Raw genomic sequence first — 20,321 nt, 5'->3', positions numbered from 1 at the left:
AGCCAAGTGCATAATCATGTGTATTTTAAACTTTGAGAGACATCCTTCGCGGTTCCTCTTGCCTCCAGCCTATTCCTGCCAGCCAAACACCGTATTTTCCCACTGAGGCTTCTGGAAACAGGGACCAGACAGTCTGTGATGTACACCACACACCCTTTCAAAGCCTGCCCTGATTCCATCACAGCAGTGGGACAGTACTCACGGGCTGGCCTGGAGTGCCGTGGTCTCCTGGAGATCCAGGCGATCCGTTCTTACCCTGGTGGAAGAAACAGAAGACAGGATTCTGCCAGGATGCTCTGCCAGGACCTCACAGAGCAGGACAGTGGAACAGAGAGACTGCTGGGTGCGGAGGGCCTGCTTTCACACATAGAGCTGTTACTCAGAGCAGCGTGGCTCCAAGCCATCACTTAGAGGATGTTTCTCGGCTTGTAAAAGGAGCTTGGGATATTTAACTCGTAATAAATAATAAGTAATTAAATGAGTTCGTGTGCATGAAAAATCCTGGGCGGGTGATTGATGTCCAGAGCCCAGGCACAGTAAAGAATCATGACCACATCGTTCACTTATCCGTTCATCCTCCCCACTCAGATGCTGACTTAAGGAACAAACGAAAGTGCTCACATCACCGTGGGCTGTTCTCAGCTTGGGATGCACGCCCCTACCCTTATCCCATCCTCCTCCTCCATGATGGTCACCACTGGGTTGAACAGATGAAGATATCGAGACACAGAAAAGTGGCTGGTGCAGAATCACACGGCTACTGGGTGGAAGGTCCACTCACTCCAGATTCCAGGACAGACTCACATCCATAACACTCTCTAACCTGATGGGTATTTTGCGCCCATTTGTAATTTGAATAAATACATTTAACCAGTAAGATCCTTGGTAGCATAAAAATCAGAAAGTTCGAGAATGCTCCTAAGCTACAGACAAATTCCTAGTAAGCCCAAAACCCACAGGGCAGCTTCAGCCAAGCTGGTCACGCCCCCGCCCTCACTTTCCTCCCGCTCGGGACCTTCCCCACCAGACGGCTGTGTCTTTCGCTGGTTCTCTTCCCTGCCTTGTCTGTGTCCACGCCCAGCATCTGGCACGTGTCACCCACACACAGGAGGCGGGCGCTCTGCTAGATGAATGAACCAAGAACGTCACAGGAGACCACGCTGCATTGATCCCTGAACCACCAGGCGCCAACATCCTATAACCTGTGAAGCACACGTTTACAGATGAGTTGGCTTCCTGGAAACACGTGACAGTAAAAAGTCGCTAACACTGCCGGGTGCTTCCTACGTGCCAGGCTTCACACGCATTAACTCACTCACTGCTCACGACAGAGCAGACGTCGCCATTTTACAAATGGGGAAACTGAGGCACAGAAATGCTGAACAACCTTCCTGAGATAGAAAGGAAGGGGCTGAGGTTTGAACCCTGGCGGCACCGCCCCCACCCCATGTTCATTAAAGGTATGGCTTGCTGGGGATCATAAACAGTGACCATAAACAGGGCTTCCTCCTTGTGCCTAAAACGTGCACGTGTGATCGTGGGTGATTCACGTGCCTCATCTCACCAGACCCTGCAGGAACCGTGCAGCGTGCACGGATGCCTTTACATCACAGATGAGGAAACCGAGGGTCGGAGAAAGCACAGGACCTGCCTGGGATCGCGGGGCTAGGGAGTGCTGAAATCGGACAGGCCTGTCGGTGTCTGTGACCGCGTGTGACGTCCGACCAGGCACAGTGGCGCTGCCCTGCACCTCCCCGCACCCACCCAGCAGCCCATCTGCGTCCCGCTAAAAATATGCGCTCTGGCTCATCCCGATGGCAATTATATCTCTCCTCCTCCTCCCTCTGGTCCTCTGTTCGCCTAGAGAATAAGGGCCAAGACACATTAACACACGGTGCCAACACAGGCGGCCGTGCACAGAGGGAGGGGCGGCTCTGGGCAGCCAACTGTCACCTGTCGGTTTGCTAGAGGCCGACTGGGGCTGAGACCTGCTCCCTCCTGGGCCACAGGCCTCCTCACATCCCATTTGTCCTCATGAAGCCCCTTCGGTGTCTGTGCCACTCAGAAATGGAGGCCACAGCTTTCCCTCCCCAACGGCCCTGAGCTCCAAACTCCTGCCCACTCCTTCCCACCAGGTGACCTTCCTGCCAAGGGACTCTAGCACACACGGGCCAGGCGGGCTCAAGCTGCAGGCTCTTGGACCAGACTGCTGAGTCCAAATGCTGGCTCTGTCGCTCACCTGCTGTGTGGCCTTGGGAAGGCACTCGACCTCCCTGCGCCTCCTTCTCTCCTCTGTGGGCAGGACGGTCAGAGTGCCTGGCCCAGGGTTTGGGGAGCTCAGGCAGTGAATTATGTCAATGGACTGGACTCCGCCCACACTTCCTGGAGGCCCTCCACACGCACTCAGGGTCTGGTTCAAGGCCATGTGAACTGGCTGAGGTGGCCGGGAACCTTCTCTTCACTCAGGAAAGCATGTCGGCTCCAGGTGAGTGAGAGTGATTGTCAGGGAAATAACCTGGAACCTGGTAGTACGTGTCCAAGAACACACGCATTTGGGAAACTTTAGCAGCTGACTGCTGGTTACGGATGCCTTGGGAGGTTCCTCAGGATTGAGGGGAGCAAGTTAGAAAACCACAAACCTGCCTTTGGGGGCCTCAGGCCTTCAGGGCCAAGCCCGCCTCCTGCAGGCTGTGCCCGAGGCTGTCCGTGGCCTCACCTGGGCTGCGACCGGCCTCCTGTCCTGCCGCACTCACTGTTCCCAAACGCCGCTCCCCTCCCCCTCCCTGTGCCCTCGCACGCATCTGCATTCATCGGGGTTTACTCTGCGCCCTCTCGGAGGGAGGCCAGAGCCAAGAGCCAGATGCCCCCTCCAGAAAGAGGGCCGCGCGAGGCCGGGTGATGGTCACCTCCCGGGCGCACTCTGAGTGCTGGACACGGTCCTGTCGCTTCACTGGATTAACTCGCCGGTGCTCACAACTTCCCCCACTTTACAGATGAGGAAACTGAGGCCTGGAGAGGTGAAGAAACACCCAGTGCACGTGACAAGCAGGAGGACAGCCAGGAACCGAGCCCAGGGGGCTTCACTCCAGCCAGAGCCCAGATGTGGAAGCCGCTCCTTGGTGGGGCTCCGGAGCGGGGCTTCTCCACCTTTCTGTCGTCAGTGCCCAGGTGCCCACTCACAGTTCTTCCCTAGCTGGTCCATTTGAATTTAACGCCACCGCTATACCGTGTATCTACTTCTGTTCCATATGCATATCTGTGCTTGACACTAAAAAGTAGGAGCTTTTGGCACCCCAAAAACCAACATTTTCCCCCTTGGGGCAAAAGCACCCACACTGGGGACGCACGCCCCAGAGGGCCTGGGCTTTGGGGTTTTTGTCATGGCCGAGGGGCCCAGCTGGGGGCCAGTCTCCTGCGTGTGCCTACGGGGATGGCGTGATGCCCCCAGGGGGTCCCCGGGTTGACCTCACTCAGCGGGAGAATGGATACAGGGCACCAGCCAGCTCCTCGCTCTGCGCTGAACCCACTGCCTGCTCGCTGAATGCACAAACACCACTTCCTAGGAAGAGCACAGGGCATGTCAGACAGTGAGCTGCTGCTGGAGAGTAGAAAGTATGAAGCCAAGCGGGTGGGCACCCCTGAGCAGGGACGCTACCCTGAGGAGACGGAGAAGCGGCCAGGCCCCCAGTGCACTCAGCTTCCATCACTATGCAGACCACAGGCGGGTTGCCTGCCCAGAAGACGGGAGGCCCAGGACAGCACAGGGCCACCGGGCAGCACAGGCCCCGCGCCCTGATCGGAAGGCTGTCTGCGCCCGTCCTCTGGCCCCTGGGGATCACAGACCGCGGGCACGGAGGGCGCCCTGAACCCTCACAGACCGCCAACTCAGGATGGGGGGCTGGATGTGAGTCATTGTGGCCCCATTAGGGAAGAGTGGGGCTCCACCTGGTGAGTCAAACACATGTGACCTGCCCCCCACGTTCCTTCCGTAGGAGCCTGAAGACAAAGCTCACGGCCACGGCCACGAGAGGTGGAGAACATCGGATATGATGTCAGAAAGTCCTGGGTTTAAATCCCCCCCGGAAGCTCTTGCCAGCTGTGTAACCTAGACCCAGGAAGCCCATATATCTATCTGCCTTACAGGTTTACTCACTCATTCATTGATTCTATTACTCATTCAAAATATACGCACATGCACACAAGCTACGCAAAATAAGCAAGTTGCAAAGATGAAGTGTGTAAGAAGCATGCATTCGGTCTATATGCTAGTAGGTGTATTGAAAATATTTTCAAAGATACACAAAATGCTATTAACAGTGGCTCCCTCTGGAGTGTGGGATGAGGGGATAAAGAGGGAGTTTTCTCTTTACTTTGTAACATTCCATCCTGTATGAGTCCTCGCACCATTATCATGGGTCACATTTATGCTCATATATACAGGCACATATTATACACTACAACAGCCCCTATGATAAGGGCCCTGGGTTAAATGGGATAAGGCAGGTGCTTCTTTTGGCACAGAACCGGGAATGTAAGTATCTATCTTCTACATCCCTCTCCCATATTCGCTCAGGCTGCTCTTGAATAAGAGAAAGATTAACTTAAGTACATGTACGGGCAGAGATAATATTCAAAATATTTATTAACCACATGGCGTGTTATGAGTTAAATTGTGTCCTCCCACCGCCAATCCATATGTTGAAGGCTTAATCCTCAGTATGTCAGAACATGAACTTATTTGGAAATAGGGTCCTTGCATACATAATTAATTAAGATGAGGTCATACTGGAGTAGGATGGGCCCCTTATCCAATATGACTGGTGTCTTTATAAAAAGGGGACATTTGGACCAGAGACATGTCCTCAGGGAGAATACCATGTGAAGATGAGGGCAGAGGCTGGGGTGATGCTTCCACGAGCCAAGGATGCCAGAGATTGCTTGCAAACCACCAGAGGCTAAGAGAGGCCTTCTGAGGGACGATTCTCCCTCACAGCCCTCAGAAGGAACCGATTCTGCTGGCATCTTGATCTTGGACTCCTAGCTTACAGAACAGTGAGACAATAAATGTCTTGGATTTCTAGCCTCCATACCTGAGAGACAATAAATTTCCGTTGTTTGAGCCACTGCGCTTGTGGTTCTTTGCAATGACAGCTCTAGTGAACTCATACAGAGCATGCCCTGAACGCCAGAATGCCCTAAAGCTAGAGCATGATTGGAGGGAAAGTCCTACAGCACTCCTGCCATGCCGAGTGGCACCTTTTAAGTTTCCGGGTTGTGGGTAGGCGGTCCCAGAAAAGAGCCTGGAGAGTGTGCCCTAGGCCACTCGGGGGGCTTAGGGCAATGGCTATTTACCAACTGCTAAGACATCCTGTCATTTGTTTAACAACACATAGGGCTGTACCAGGATGAACCAACCAAATATTACCATGGTAGCAGGCCCTGCCAAAGCATGGAGCAGGTTAGTCTCAAAGCAGAACTCACCGGTAAGCCCCTCAGTCCTCGGGGACCCTGTGGCCCTGTGGGTCCAATGTCACCCTGGAACAGAGAGAGATCACATTATCCAGAGTTGCCGCGTGAAGACGGCAGAGACACAGTTTCAAATGTGGACCAAACTTCACCCAGTTACCCAAGAGGACCAACAAATGGTGCCCAAGCCGTCTCATCATCAGTCACCAGTTATTCTGAATACGGACAAACTCACTTCCTGCAGCTGAATAAATCCCTGTCCCCACAGGGATTTCAGGGGGCTCCATCTGGAACTAAGGCAGGTAACAGGGAAGAGAGCTTCTCTTGGTGTCCTCTCCCTGAGTCACTGGACAGTCACCTGGGGCCACTCCTGCCTCAGTCCTCACAGTAAGAAAAACTCCACCTGGAGGGTGTAGAGAACCTTCCAGGGTGCCAAGCAGTGGGGATTCGCCGCCACCACCTACGTGGTCTTCCAAGCACACTCCTGACAGGGCTGTAATTCTCCCCGTGTAATGAATGAAAAAAACAGAAGCTTGGCCATGCTCCTACGCAAATTAGACTGTAGAACACCCCAGAAGATGGAGTTTTTAAATTACAAGTCAGAGAGCTGAGAAGGGGGGAAGAAGGCATGTGCACCACGGGCTGGCATCCTGGGCTCCTGTCCCAGCTGCAGCCTGACCTGCTGGGCGAGCTGAATCCCAACCACCCCCCTGCCTGGGGAGCTCCCCTCGTGCCCTGTGCTGTAAACTGAAGTGAGCGGGGTTGGCAAGACCAGGATGCTCAAGTTGCCCTTCAGCACCTGAGAGGCACCTTTGGGGGATAGGCTGGGGCGAGGCCTCGCTTGGGGTCAGTGCAGCTCTTCTGCTTTGAACTCAGTGCAGGGCCTGCTCACACTAGGCTGGGGTTGGTGACATGGGTCCCCCTGCTCAGGAAAAGCACAAGAACGAGATCGGATTTCTGCTAAGACCCTTCCCTGCTCCATCGTCTCATGACAACAGGTCAGCCAAGGAGACAACACAGGACAAGAACCAAGGGGCAGAGGGCACTTCGCCAGGGGTTAAAGGCAGGTCCTGAAGGATGCAAGGGGGCGGGCATGGGGCCGCCTTGGACCTGAGGACCGTGTGCCCGTGCTCCTGGCCCAGCACCCACTCCCGGGAGGCCAAGCTGTGTCCTCACGTGTCAGATGGCCCTGCAGGCTGTCACGTCCCAAGGCCAGTGCCCTGTGGGGATGCGGAGCTGGCAGATCTGGACTCCACACTGCTTCCTCCTGCCTCTGACTCTGTGTGACCATGAGGAAGTCTCCTGACCTCTCTGGGTCTTAGTTTTTCTATTCGTATGACTGGGGTAAAAGATGGTTCGTCCCACCCTGACTTGACCCCGAGTCGGTGAGAGCAGGTGAGGGGTACACAGCGGTGCCGTGATGGATCCATGAAGCTACAGAACACTGGAGATGGAGAAATAATCTGGGGAGACTCTGAAACGCCACTTGAGTCCACGTAAGGCCAGATCCAACTCGCGCATCACTGAGGTCAACAGACAAATCATGACGGATTCAGCAGAGCCTCCTTATCTGTCATATGGCATGGGCACCAACCCTTTTAGCCGGAAGCCCAGACCCGGGGCCTCCTCGGGACCCCAAGGAGGACTCATGCAGCCCGTGGTGCTGGAAGGTGAGGCATCACCAGCAGATTCCTGGAATTCGCCCATGACTCTCTCCACAGTGGCACCAGCCCCCCAGTCCAGTTCCTGGGCATCTCTTGGTCCTTCAGTGACGCACGTCCTCTACACCTCCTCCTCCCACAGGCCCAGGCCCCACAGGAGGACACCCACACTCACATCTTTTCCCGGTGACCCTTCCCGGCCAGCGGGCCCCACGGCCCCAGGCTCTCCCTAGAAGGGGAAGCAGAAACAAAACAGCTGCCGTTAGGGAGAGAGATGCACAACGCCTGCTGTCCCGGCTGCAGTGGTCTCGGAGCATCTGGGGCGGGGAGAGGAGGACGGCCCGCCCGCAAGCTCCCTACTGAGTCCTGGCCCCAAGTGGGGTCTGCAGTGTCCTCAAGGCCACCTTCGAGCCCTGGGCCTGCTCTGCCACTCTGAGCTGCAGGGAAGCACCGCCTGACGGAGCGGGCAAACTGCTGGGGACCCCGTCTCCCCACCTGCGGACCCACCGGACCCTCTCTGCGCCTCAGCTTTCTCCTTGCTGTACAGAGCAGTGGGGTTAACTGGCGGCCCCCTGAGGGTCCTTCTGTTTGGGGCACTTGGAAGAGACGGGGGAAGGTAAAGGATAGGAAGACAGGGCCCAGGGTCTTCCACCTGGGCTAAGCCGAAGCTTTCCACACATTAGCTCCGGGACCTCGGGAAAACCACCCACATCCTCTGGGCCTCAGTTCCCTCCCCTGGAAAGTAGACCTAACGACAGCACTCGCCTCCCCGGACCCAGGACAGCACAGTCTGTGGGCGGCACAGCCGGCAGTGACCACACCTGACTTCAGGCTGTCTTGGTCGAACTGGTTGTACATCAGCGTCTGGCCCCCAGAAGAAATGTCTAGAAACACCTGACCGAGGAGGGATGATGCTTCCAATGCTGCCACTGTCCCCTCTCAGGTGGCACGGCACTGCCCCGCCCGCAGGGCCCGGGAGCCCTCCGCCTAGAAGTGCCGGCTCAGGTGCGCTGGGACGACCTGATGGCGACATGTCCACTTACCCGGGGGCCAGGGTGGCCAGAGTCGCCTGTGTGTCCCTTGAAGCCCTAGAAGAAAGAGAATGAAGTTATCCCACCAAGGAGCAGGCTGGTAACGCGGGGCAGGGCGGACTCCAGGGAGACGGTCCAGCGCACCCTGACCCCTCTCTGTCTCACCCGATGCCCCTTGTTTCTGACCAGTTGCCAGGCATGGGCCAGGTCCCTGATGCCTGACTGGGTGGCCAGGCCCTTCCTCCTGGTCACTCTGCAGCGAGGGTAGGGCTGCAGGGCCCCATCCCACAAATGTCCTGGAGGGTGGTGGGGTCTCCCCACGTGGCTCCTGAACTCCCGCTTCTTCCTCATCTGATACCACGTGGCTTGGACCCCTCCGCCTGGATCCTGGGGTAGGCGGTTCCCTTTGCGACAACACTGCCTTCACCCCAAGTTAGGGCCTGGGCACCTTCCTCGTTCCTGTAGCCATCGCTGGTCCCCCCCCAGCACCTGTGAGTAGAGCCAGCCCGGAAGCCTCATACTGGGCCATGGGGCTGGGCCCTCCCTGCGCAGAAGAGCAGCTTGGAGATATTCTCCCTGAAGCACAAGCCCTCTGAGCAAAGAGGAAGCCGTTAGCGGAGCCGACACTATCATCTGTTAACAGTCAGGCCACCCTGATTGTGTAATAATCCCCACTTCACAGACGAGGAAGCTGAGTCTCAGAGAGGCAGAACACCTGCCCAAAGCCCCACAGCTAGAAAGGAATCGGATTTGGATCCAGGCAGGCCTGCGCAGCCCCAAAGCCCTCCCACTTCCCACTGTCCTGCCCCAGGCTCTGCCCCTGACCATCTGGAACAGCATCTCCGCAGCCCGGGCGTCAGGGTGCTTGCCCACCTGCTGAGACCCAGGCATTCACGGGACACTGATCCCGCACCTGAGCAGCCCCTGCCCACCCTCCCCGCACCGGGGGACCACGTCCAGGTCCCGGGGCCCTGTCCTGCTGTACGTCCCGCCCCACCCGTGGCTCCTGCGGCCAGCCTCACGTGTTCACTGCTGTTCCCTCCTGCTGGTGCGCACTTGCCCGTCGGATAAATCCCCCCCCCACCACCGGTTACAGGCCTTGCTCTCGGCCAGCCTCCCATCCCAACTCCAGCATCTCACCCGCCCCTCCCACTGTCACCATCTACCGTCTTCCTGGCACCTTTCTCTCTGTGCGTCACCTCCTCACGTCATCGCTGCCAGAGCACTGCTCTGAGTGTCCTGCTCGACTGAGTCCCAGCCAGTGGCTGACTCAGAGCGATGCCCTTGTACGAGGGCTGATGCCTGTGCACAGAGGTCAAGGTCAGAGGGTCTGGGGAGCACCTGGGACGGGGTCTTGAATTTAATTTCACTTGTCAACACAAGCCCCACAGACAGGGGCTGCACAGCACAGGAAATCGTGCCCGTCTCCGAGCGGTGAGCGTTGAGGTCCTGTCCTAGCCTCTCACTCGCCGTGAGGAAGGAACGAGGCGGGGAGAGAGGGGCAGGAATGCAGCAGGGGAAAGAGAGGAGAACCCCATCTGCAGAGCCCCTACTGCATATGTGCTGCAGCCCTGGGACACGCTCCCATTTCAGTGCAATGAAGTCCTGTAAGATGGGATTTATTTTCCCCACTTTATAGAAAAGAAGCTCAGGCCGATCTATCACACAGAGAGTAAGCGGTAGAGCCATGATTCAAACTGCATGATTCAAAGCCTCTCCAGTGCCACACTCAACTCTGGGAGGCAGCAGTGTGTGGCCAAATAGGGCCCTCTGGGGCCAAGGCCAAATGCCTCCCAGCTGACACCACCGGGCCCTTCTCAGACCTTATCTCCTGAGTTTATCTCCTGGTTTCAAAAAGCAAGTGAAGACACTACTGGGGAGAAGACAGCCCTCTGGCCTGGCCATCTGATGAGAGCTATGGCCTAGCAGCCCCCCTGCTGTGTGATTGTGCTTGTTACCCTGGCAATGCTTTCTCTTTCCTGTTCCTCACCACTTGGGGGATAAGAATGGGTGGCCTTAGGAGGGAGGCTCTGAAGGTCACTTCCCAGGCCGCAGGGCGGTGCAACAGAAAGGGAAGCTCTCAGAGCCTGGGAGGAAGAGATGAAGTCGCCTAGATGTGACTCCAGATTGAACCACTGTGACCTCGGAAAAGTCAACCTACCCCTTGGAGTACTAACATCACCATCTATGAAATGAGGATAATAAAAATACCCACCTGGCAGAGCTTTGCAGGATTAATCTATGGAAAGGGGCTTTCCATGCTATTAAGTATGATGGAGCAGGGCTGACTTTGGGGTCAGGCCTGGAACTGAACCATGGCTCCCCACTTTCTAGCTGTGGGTCTTGGGTGCTTTACTTCTCCTCACTGGGAGTCAGTTTCCACATCTGTAAAGTGAGGGTAGAACCCACTTCTGCAGAGTTGCCGTAAGGATTGAAGAAGAGATAAACAGTGCTCTCCACTGTTCAAAATAGGCCAGTTCCCTTTCCCTGGGGAGGGATAGAGCCTCCTGGGGCCCAGCATCTTCCCCAAATCCAGCCAGTGCAGAGGCAGGGACCCTGGTTGCTCTCCTCCCAAATAATCACGGACAAAAGCACCAGCTAACGGAGCCACACACAACGTCCCAGACACTTGGCTGGGAATTTTCCATGTTTTATCTTCTCCTTTAGTACTCACAACCACCCTATAGAAGTGGGAGCTATTCTGATGCCCATTTCATAAAAGAAGAAACAGAGGTTCAGAATGGTCCCCTGACCCAGGTCACAAAGTTAATAAATGACAAAGTGAAAGCTGAGCCCAGGTCTGTCTTATTTCCAAGCTCACGCCGTGCCAGCCAGAGGAGGTGGTGTTCTTTCAACTGCCTGGGTCTCTAACCTCTGTCCCTGCACTGAAGGAGGATTCCTGACAACTCTCTGTTGAGAGGTGGCTCTTGCCCCAGCACACTTGCCAGCAAATGGATCTCTGTGGCTGAAAAAAGAAAAAAAAAAAAAAACCCTCCCTCCAATAAACCAGAAACGACCTTAAAAAAAAAATCACTAATTGTGTGTTTTAATCCCCGTAAGAGGTGGTAGTCCCCATCCTTAGGTTTCTTCTCCTGATGCAAGCAGGTGAAAAGCAAGGAGAGTTGGGAAAAAGGAAAGTATTTTTTGTGTTTTGTTTCCTCCTTATTGAATACTAGCCAGGTGAGTTATTGATTTTTTCTTTTAGCAGAAAAACACATTAGGGAAATAGAACTAGCATTTTGATCTCCTACTTCTTGCCAGATAATTGGATTTTAAGATTTTCATTGAACATCATATTCGTTTCCAAAGAAAATTTAAGGAATTTTGTAAACAATTTTGAAATTATAAAGGAGTAAAGCATTTAGCGAAAAAAACCCAACAACCCCAAAATACATAGAGTTCATTTTTATAGGTAGGAGACAGTGAAGACATGCACTGAAGGTTCTGTCAAGCACGAGCCTTTTCAACAGGCTATGGAGAAGCTTTAAAACACTGACGATCAAGGCAACCTCTTAGGCCCTGTTTTGGGATTCCTGTAATTGCCATCTAAAAGCTAAAAAGTAGGAAGTCTCTTCTTTTTCTCATGGAGTTTATAAAGTTATGAAGTCTCTTCTCTCTTGTGGGCTTGCTTATCTTCTATCATAGATCGCTCTAAGTCGAACTCCTTTACTTGCAAGGTACGTTTCTTTCCTGTTCTGCTCTGTTGTGGATCTTTTATGCATATATATACATAACAGTATACCCCGCCCTACCTCGACATCCCTTCAACATATCCACTGCTAACTGATCATGCAATCTAAGCCATTGGCATTGGGCTGGCCATCCTGACATTAAAATGGGATCCAAGTTGTTGAGTCTTGTTTTAGAACCCTGTAGAAAACCATGGGGCTTAAAATGAAATGATGATGTGGGTTACATGTGTATATCTATTTGTCCAAATGATACAGTTAAGATTTTTTGATGTATGTAAATTTTGTATCAAAAAACTTGAAAAGTATTGAGTAGGGTATAGGAAATGAGTAGAGGTAGATATGAAGCAGAATAATGATGATTGGAGCTGAGTGACTGGCACATGGAAGTTCATTTCACTATTCTGTTTACTTTGTGTATGTTTGAAATTTTATATAATAAAAAGATGAAATGGTGGTTCTTAAAAAAAAAAAGAAAAGGTGTCTGTATATATGTCTAATAAATAGCTCGACAGCTAGATACAGATTTAGATATATAAATGATAGATGTAGATTTAGATATATAAATGTTGGATTTCATACATAGAAAAAAAGACTAAAAAAAAATACTAGAATGTTAACAGAGCTTTACTTCTGTGTTGTAGAGTTATAAGTAACTCTATTTTCTTCTCTATAACATTACTTTTCTTATTCTTTCTCTTTTATTACCATCATCATTTGTTATTGTTATGCAATGAGAATGAGTTACTGTTATAACTGGGGAAAAACCCTTTAGCTGTGAAAAGGGTTCAGAATTAAAATTGAGACTCATTTTTAGGTTCTATCATCCAGAGGAAGTCCATTAAAATTTTAATAAATAGGATAAGAACAAAGAAAACTTAGAACAACAAGTAACAATGGGTGCAATTTGAAAATAAATTTTACAGCAATGGCATGTGAAAGGCCTGGATTTACTGCACAGAAGTACCAAGGTCTTGGAAGAGAGGTACTTCTGGAATCCACGGCCAGGCAGTCTCAGAGAACCCTACCCACGGTGTCACAGCCAAGTGACTGATGGCTTTATTCTTCTGTGGACAACACACACACACACACACACACACACACTCAGCACTTACAGGGGGACCGCGGGCACCCTCCGGTCCTGGCAGACCTGGCTCTCCTGCTTTGCCCTGAGGATAAAGAAGAAAAGAAGAACCTGAGGACAACATTTGCAGGATCTTCCTATTCTCAGCTGCCGGAGCTTCACAGCATCGTATTTCCACCAGCCAGTCTCTGCCCCCTGCCAACCCTACCCCCTGGTACTGTGGTCCATTTTAGTCCGTAGAAATCTGCACAGTGTAGCCCTGCCTATTATGTTCTTGGCTTTCCTGGGACGGTGCTGGTTACACAGGTTTCATCTTTGAAACATCCATTCACAGTGCCCCTTCTTATCCTTGGAAGTGTTCTGGTCTGGATGAGAAATTATGTAGACGCCCAAGTTAGAAACCGCTTTATACCTACTCACAAAACCACCCCGAGGCAGCTAGTAACGATTGCATGGTACAGATGGGGACCTGAGGCTCAAAGAAGTTATGGTTTCATTGAGTTAACAAACAGCCAAGCCAGACTGGACCCCAGCAACACCCGAAAGGAGGCTCTCCTCAGCCTGGCAGCAGTGCCTGCTGACAGGGGGCCTGCAGTTTACTGCTGAAGTCCAGATAAAGCGGTGAGAGGTGAGGGAGGGTTAGGGTGAGCCGGGAAAGTGGGTGAAGGGGCACGTGTGCTTGATGGGGAGATGGGCAGCATGCTGGCCCTGCCTCCACGGTAACAGGAGGGCCTACTCCCCCAAGTCCCCCTTCATTTTCACAGCTTACGAACCTGGAGGGCCAGAAGGGGTCCATGGTGGGGCATGGGAGAGGGAGAAGGGCATCCGTGGATTCAGAGTGAAACTTACAGGGGAAGGAGGATGGGGCACCAAGCTCTGACTTCCCAGTTTGTTTCTTCCTCTGTCCCAGCTCGTCTAAGTCTAGCCGTGTGACCTTGGGGGTCATTACCCTTCCCTGGATCTGTTTCTCAGCTGTAAATTCAGGACAGCCTCCCTGACGTAGGTCTCTGTGAACGAGCCTGGCTCCTGCCCCACAGTCAAGTGGGGCAGCCGTCACTGGCCCAAGCTGCCAGCAGGCAAAGGGTAACCACCAGCCACTGCTGAGGGTTTTCCACGTGCCAGGCACAACGCCAGCGCTTCACACAACGGTGTCGAGTCCTCACTCTAACCCGTGAGGGAGGCACTTTGGTTCTGCCCCAGGCAAAACTCCAAGGCACAGAGAGGTTAAGCGACCTGCTCAAGGTCACACAGCTGGGGTTCTAATGCAGGCGTTTTGGCTCCAGAGCCTCTGTACTTCACCCTACACTGTAACTAATACTCCAATGCCTCCTATTAAAAATGACGAAACGGGCAACTCTAAAAGCGGCGTATCTACCCATCTATCTGTGTATCTATCCACGCATCCGGCATCTGTCTGTCTACTGTCTGTCTGTCCATCCATGTCCCCAATGTATAGGGACTTAAAGGAATAAGCCAAAGTGGAAATTAACCACCCACTGCCAGTAGCCAGTGCTGCTGTTTCCCAGCCACGCCCCCTGGCTCCCTGGGAGGGCTCCTGCCACTCTGTTGATCAGCCCCCCGCTCAGGCAGAAGGCCGTGCCCTTTGGGGCACTTGACTCCGAGGTGTTGAAGGCCCGAGTGTGTGGGAGTTCACGCCCCAACAAGCAACCCCCAGGCAGAAAGGCTGAAGTTGATGCAGAATACCCCAGCCTCCTGCTCCCCAACACAGGTGGGACCGGGGAGGCCACGTGTGCTCCTCACACATTCTCAGCTGCTCTCCGGGGGAGTGGACCCGAGGTGCCCACTGGAACGTCTGCCCACTGGCCTGCCAGCAGCTTTCGTTCTTTCCTCGTTCCATTTCCTCACTCTGTCCGTGCTCCTGGGATCTCCTCCAAATACCCCACCCGCCCCCCCATCCTGGTCTCCAGGTCTGCTCTCAGGGGACCTCTGGTGCCCCCATTCCTCTGCCAATCTCCTCCCAAGCAGCTCAGAGTGATAAAGGTCAGGATGGCCACACGCTGAGACCCCGGAACGAACTGACAGGTGAGCTCTGGACCACGTGCTGGGGAGAGCTGCCGAGCCCCCTGTGCTTCCAGCAGAACCGGCCTTTCCTTCCATGCACTGACTTAGCCACTGCTTACCCGGGGCAGACCTGGCCTTCCATCCGTCCACACCCAGCTCCTGGCACAGGCCTATCTGGAAAAGGCATTCCACAAACAGACTGAGTGAAGACCAAGGGCCTCGGTTATCCTGTACTGCCAGTGACAGCCTCTCAGGATAACACACTTCCTGCAAAAAAGCTGATTGCCTGCTCTGCGTTGACTGAGCTCTGGGGTCAGCCTTCAGGGTGAGGGTCCCGGATGCTTCATTTACCAGCGGTGTGACCTCGGCCAGCCTATCTAACCTCTCTGTGCCTTAGTTTCCTCATCTGGGCCAATAATGATACCCACACCCCACAGGGGTTTCCTGGGGCTTACACTGTGAAATGTAATGAGGCGCTCAGTACCCCCTCGGTGTGCACACGGCAGCTGTCAGCCACGGTGGCGATACCTGTCCTTCTCGCTCCCTTGCCACGTCCTCAGCCTGGCTAACCGCCGCTTGCCCACCAGGGCTGCGCTGCCGGACGTCAGCCTTCAGCAGCTCAGGTGAGTTGTTTACTTTGCTCGCTGCCCTAAGCTCTTACTTTCCCCTCAGCAGTGAGTCCTGGTCTCAGCATCTGGCAAGCAGTGAAAAGTGATAAAGAAGGTACTTCTGGCAGGTTGCATAAGATGCAGAATGAGTCATAACAGTTACGGCCGCACAAATTAAATGGAGCACAAGCCTTGCTCTGGAGACTGTTATGTAATTCCACTTACTGGTTCTAAAGGCTCTGAGGTTCTAACCTCACCAGGAGTTAAAACTCTAGCAGTTGGAAAAGTAACTTACTGAATTAATTAACAGTTAGAGAAGCCTGATGCATTTAACCAATTTCTCACCGCATCTGATTCTCCAGCAACTCCAGCAAGTTGCTACTATTATTCTCATTCTATTTGAAATGAAACTGAAGCTGGGAGATGCTCTTTGACTCAAGCCAGGTCGCAAAGCCTGTAGGGAGTGAAGCCAGCATCCGAAGCCAGTTTCTTCTTCTGGTTGTGGTTGTAATTTTGGCATAAAATATTTTAATTTTATTTTATCAGTAAGCACTGCACACACGGCTCCAAAAATTAAAAAGATAATAAAATAACATACTACGGACCAAAAATTGACGTCCCATCCCTCTGTCCCTTCTGCTCAGAATCACCCGTCCTCACTTCCCTCCATGGATGGAAACTACTTCCCTTGGTGTTTCTGGAGTCTCCCAGAGTCCCTTTATGTAAATGCTAGATAAATATACACAGACCCATTTTCATACAAAATAGGGCAGGCTAAACACACCTGCTCTGCGCCCTTGCGTTTTTACTCAACAATGTATCTTGGAGAAGTCCCATGTCAGTATCTAGAAAACATCCGCAGTCTTCTGCACAGCTGCTTGGTATTTACTGGGTGCACCCCATCCCCATCATTAACTGTCTCCTGCTGGTGGGCGTCGGGAGAACCAGGTCTCTAGGCCCCAGGGGCCACCTGCCATCTTCCCCTGGGTGTTGAGGCTGGGGAAGGGCTTTGTGAAGACAAAACCGCTGCTAGGAAATGAAGCTTCAGCATCAACACTGAGCCCAGAGCCACACTCAGGAGGGGCTGACCGTCCTAAGGAAGGACAACTCCGAGGTCAGGGAGGCAGGTCTGAAGAAATCACTGCACACTTCCAGCCAATAGCTGCTGGGGCCACAGAGACGGACGTCCTCAGCAGCACACAGCCCGTCTCACTGTGTGGCCCCGCAGCTGACATTAAAGATAAAGGAAAAAAAAACACAAAACTCTATGCCAATGTCGAAGAAAGGGCAAACTCACATCCCCTAGAGAAGGCAGGTGAAGCTCAGGCTTTCAGGGGTTTAACAGGCTTTTCGGATGTCAGGTTTCCACTCCAGCCAATGCTCACCTGCCCAGTTCCCTTCCTTCCACATCAATAGGATGGAGGCGGCAGAGGCAGTTAAAAAAAAAAAGCAGAAAGGGAGGGACAGGAGCCCCAGCATAGAGTTCACTCCCCGAGACTCAGTTTCCTCAGCTGTAAAATGGGGACAGCGGTGTTTACCTTGCAGGGGTCTCAGGAGAAGTCAATGAAGAAACGCACAACAAATAACTCTCACTGTGCCCGGTTCACGGGAGCTCTGGACACAGAGTAGTTGCTGCTGAGAAGCGGCTGATCCGGCGTGTACGCGATAGGAGCCTTAGAGTCCCTTACCGGCTCTCCAGGGGGCCCTGGTTTTCCACCTCTGCCTTCTTTCCCTTCTTCTCCCTGCAACGTAAACTCAAATTGGTTATCTGGGTGAAGATGCGAAGAGGGAGGGAAGGACAGACGCCTTTCCGCCTGGTGTACAGCTACGTTCACACACACCGGGCAGAACTGGCTTCATTTTTCATGGTTTCTCCCCCAACACCACGCTTCTGGCTTGGATCTCTGGTTGGCAGCGCCTGGCACACAGTGCAAAAGCAGTAAGCTGCATTGTTATTGCTACAGCTCGAAAGAAGCCCCTACTGCACATTCTCATGAAGTCAAACTCCGGACAATATGGGCTCATCTCTGGGCCTCCTGGGTTGACCATGGCGAGGAGGAGGCGAGGAGACAGCATCTGAGGAAGGTGACAAGGACCCCGAGGGGCCTGCAGCGGAGCACCTAGCTCCTGCAACACAAGCGGGCGAGGGGAACGACAGCCAGGGCCATGTCCGGGCTACAGGAAGGCCACGAACGTGTCACGTTTCTTTCCATGAAATCAAGCTACCATCCCCCACCTGCTCCCCACCTCCTCCTGCTCTCAGTGAGACACTATAAGCCTCATGTTTCATCTAAGAGACCATTCTTCTTCAGGAATCTCTGCAGATCAGGACAATGATTACAGCATCACACAGACTCAGGTTCCAATCCTGGGTCACCTGGGCTGGGCGGGCTCCGGGGAAAGCAAGCACCAGGCAGCAAGGCAGAGGGGAACCTGAGTCACACCGGGCAAGGTTTGAATCCCACTTGCAGCAACTACGCCTGTGATCCTGGGTGAGTTATTGACATTCTCAGCTCGCAGCGGCCCCTCTCCTAAACACAGATGACACACCTGTCTGGCAGAGTCACGAGGGGGCTCAGAAGCAACGCCACCACCTGCAACGCTTAGCAAACCAGGCGTCGGTAACCGGCGCCAGCAGCGTGGCTGCTCCCGCTGCGGCCGGCGCGCACGAGACGGCGCGTCGTTCCTCACCAGCGCCTTCAACGTCAGCGCCCGGGCGCTGGCAGGGAGCACTGAGGACAGTCGTCTAAGTTTACTGACCATCCGGGCCGCTAGCCGATGCTCCACGTGCGCCCGTAACTCGTTAAGACCCTGCTCCTGGCATGACCATGGTAACGCCAGGTACGCCGGCTTGGCTGACTCGGAGGCCCCGCAGTACTGATCCTCTTTTCAATTAAGGGTTTAACTCCAGAAACCGTTTCTCCCATGCACGGAGCAGCGGGGGGAGGGTCAAGAGACCCACGCACAGAAGAGAAAGCCAACGTACCCAGGTGAGACACGCACAGGAAGGAGAGGCCGGAGGCTGGCAGGAGACCCCAGGGGACCCCTGGGGCAGGCACCTGGTTCCGGGAAGCAGCAGGAGCGCCACTTCAGACAACGCCCAAGAGGGCTGAGTGGGGCCTATTGAATCACCTGAGAAGGAAATGTGGCTTCCAAGAGAGAAAGACTGCTCTTGCTGACTGCATTGCTGAGCAATCCGTGAACTCTCAGAGCCTCATTTCTTCACCTTTAATAAGTTAAAGGGATGTTGACACTTACACTGCAGGCGGAGGAGCTGTAAGGCATATATGAAGGGTCTTTCTTGCAGTGCACGGCACAGAGCTGGCCCTTAATCACGGGAAGTTTTATAATTTTATTTCATGGAAGTCCAATGTCGGTGCTCAAAGAGTGTTAGTGAAATGTTACACTGTATCCCTCACAGCCCCTATCGGACATGGAAGCCACTTCCCATTTGAACGTGTCTTACAGTCGGTCAGTGTAAGTAAACAGACCCATGTCTTTTTGCAGGTTGCTCCTTCTACCTGAAATACCTTCTTTGTGACCCCACTCAACTTCCTCTGCCTGGATAACTTGACCTTGAATACTCATCTATGAGTGTCACCTACCCCAGGCACCCTTCCAGGCCTGGCCTTCCCATTTATCTATCACACTATGCATCACGCTCTGTGTCAATGGTTTCTTCCTTTTTTGTTTGGCTTCTCCGTGAGACCCTTCCCCTGCCAAAAAAAAAACCACTCTGCGCTGGTTGGGTACATCCGGTTCCTCGAATGCCGGCATACATAGGTCAGGCGCGTGCTGTTCACTCTTGGATCACTCCTTCCTCCTGTCCTGCACTCAGCCCAGATTTAGGAAAACACCCACTTGCCTCTGTGATGGGGGAGGGGGTTGGTGGAGGTGGACAGAAAACCAACAGGTATTTATGACTGTAAATCCCAAGTGCTGCAAGGGGTTATGAAGGAAGTGCTCTTAGAGCACAGCTCTGATTCCCACCTAACCCCACTGGGCAGGTTCAAGGATGTCTCCCTGGAGAAGATGATGTCTAGCCGAGACCTCGGGATGAACAGAGGAGCGGGGTGTGGTGAGGATTATGCATATGAACACGTGGAAAGCTCTGCACTGAGCCCGCCCTGCGGTTAGGTTAGCACAGTGTGCATGAAAGCTATGATGATTCCTATTGCCCGGGCAGAGGGAGAGGAAGAGTTTTCTACATAGGGATGACTTGGAGGAAGGCAAAGCTGTTTAGAGTGGCTGGGAGGAAGGGGTGTGCAGCAAGGCTGGAGTGTACAGGGACAGGGCTGAGACAGAGACAGAGAGGAAAACAGGGTGAGTTCACGAGGTGCCAGGGAGGTCGATGTCTCAGCTTTCCTCTGAGGATAAGAGGGAGCAGGGGTTTGCACCGGAGGGAAAGAAGGAAGGAAAGAGGGAAGGTGGGACAGAGGAGGGATACTACTAAGAAAATCGCATACTCGTATCTCAGGTCATTTCTCTCTTCTCCAGTACCCTAGGACTTTGACCGTAGGGTTTGGCAGAAAATTCAAACTGGAATTTTCTCTCCTTAGCTTTATTATTCCTGGAATTAAATCAAGTATTTCCTAGCTGCTATGACACACTAGGCTACAGTGCTGCAGTTTATACCAACCGGGGTTTCACATCCCAGCCTGTCTTTTAAGATCTGTGCACCCTGGACAGGTAACTTAACCTCCGGGGTTGTGTGGTTGCAGTGACGGCTACTGGTGATGCCCCAGAAATGCCTGCTTGAC

At 53.3% G+C, this 20,321-nt stretch overlaps 1 protein-coding gene across 1 annotated transcript in view; it reads right to left on the bottom strand.

Moving 5' to 3' along the window:
• The window catches only part of COL22A1 (collagen type XXII alpha 1 chain), a 248,238-nt gene that overhangs the window by 14,057 nt on the left and 213,860 nt on the right, over positions 1-20,321 (bottom strand). Inside the window, exons 49-54 of the mRNA XM_059901262.1 lie at positions 17,250-17,303; positions 12,963-13,016; positions 8,171-8,215; positions 7,303-7,356; positions 5,482-5,535; positions 203-256 (exon numbers count right to left, since the gene is read on the bottom strand). Of these exons, the coding sequence (XP_059757245.1) occupies positions 203-256; positions 5,482-5,535; positions 7,303-7,356; positions 8,171-8,215; positions 12,963-13,016; positions 17,250-17,303 (315 nt within the window). The remainder of the gene's footprint in view (positions 1-202; positions 257-5,481; positions 5,536-7,302; positions 7,357-8,170; positions 8,216-12,962; positions 13,017-17,249; positions 17,304-20,321) is intronic.

The sequence above is a fragment of the Balaenoptera ricei genome, chromosome 17, assembly GCF_028023285.1.
Source record: "Balaenoptera ricei isolate mBalRic1 chromosome 17, mBalRic1.hap2, whole genome shotgun sequence".
In the NCBI taxonomy this organism is placed as follows: domain Eukaryota; kingdom Metazoa; phylum Chordata; class Mammalia; order Artiodactyla; family Balaenopteridae; genus Balaenoptera; species Balaenoptera ricei.
This window is presented reverse-complemented; position numbering and strand designations above follow the sequence as displayed.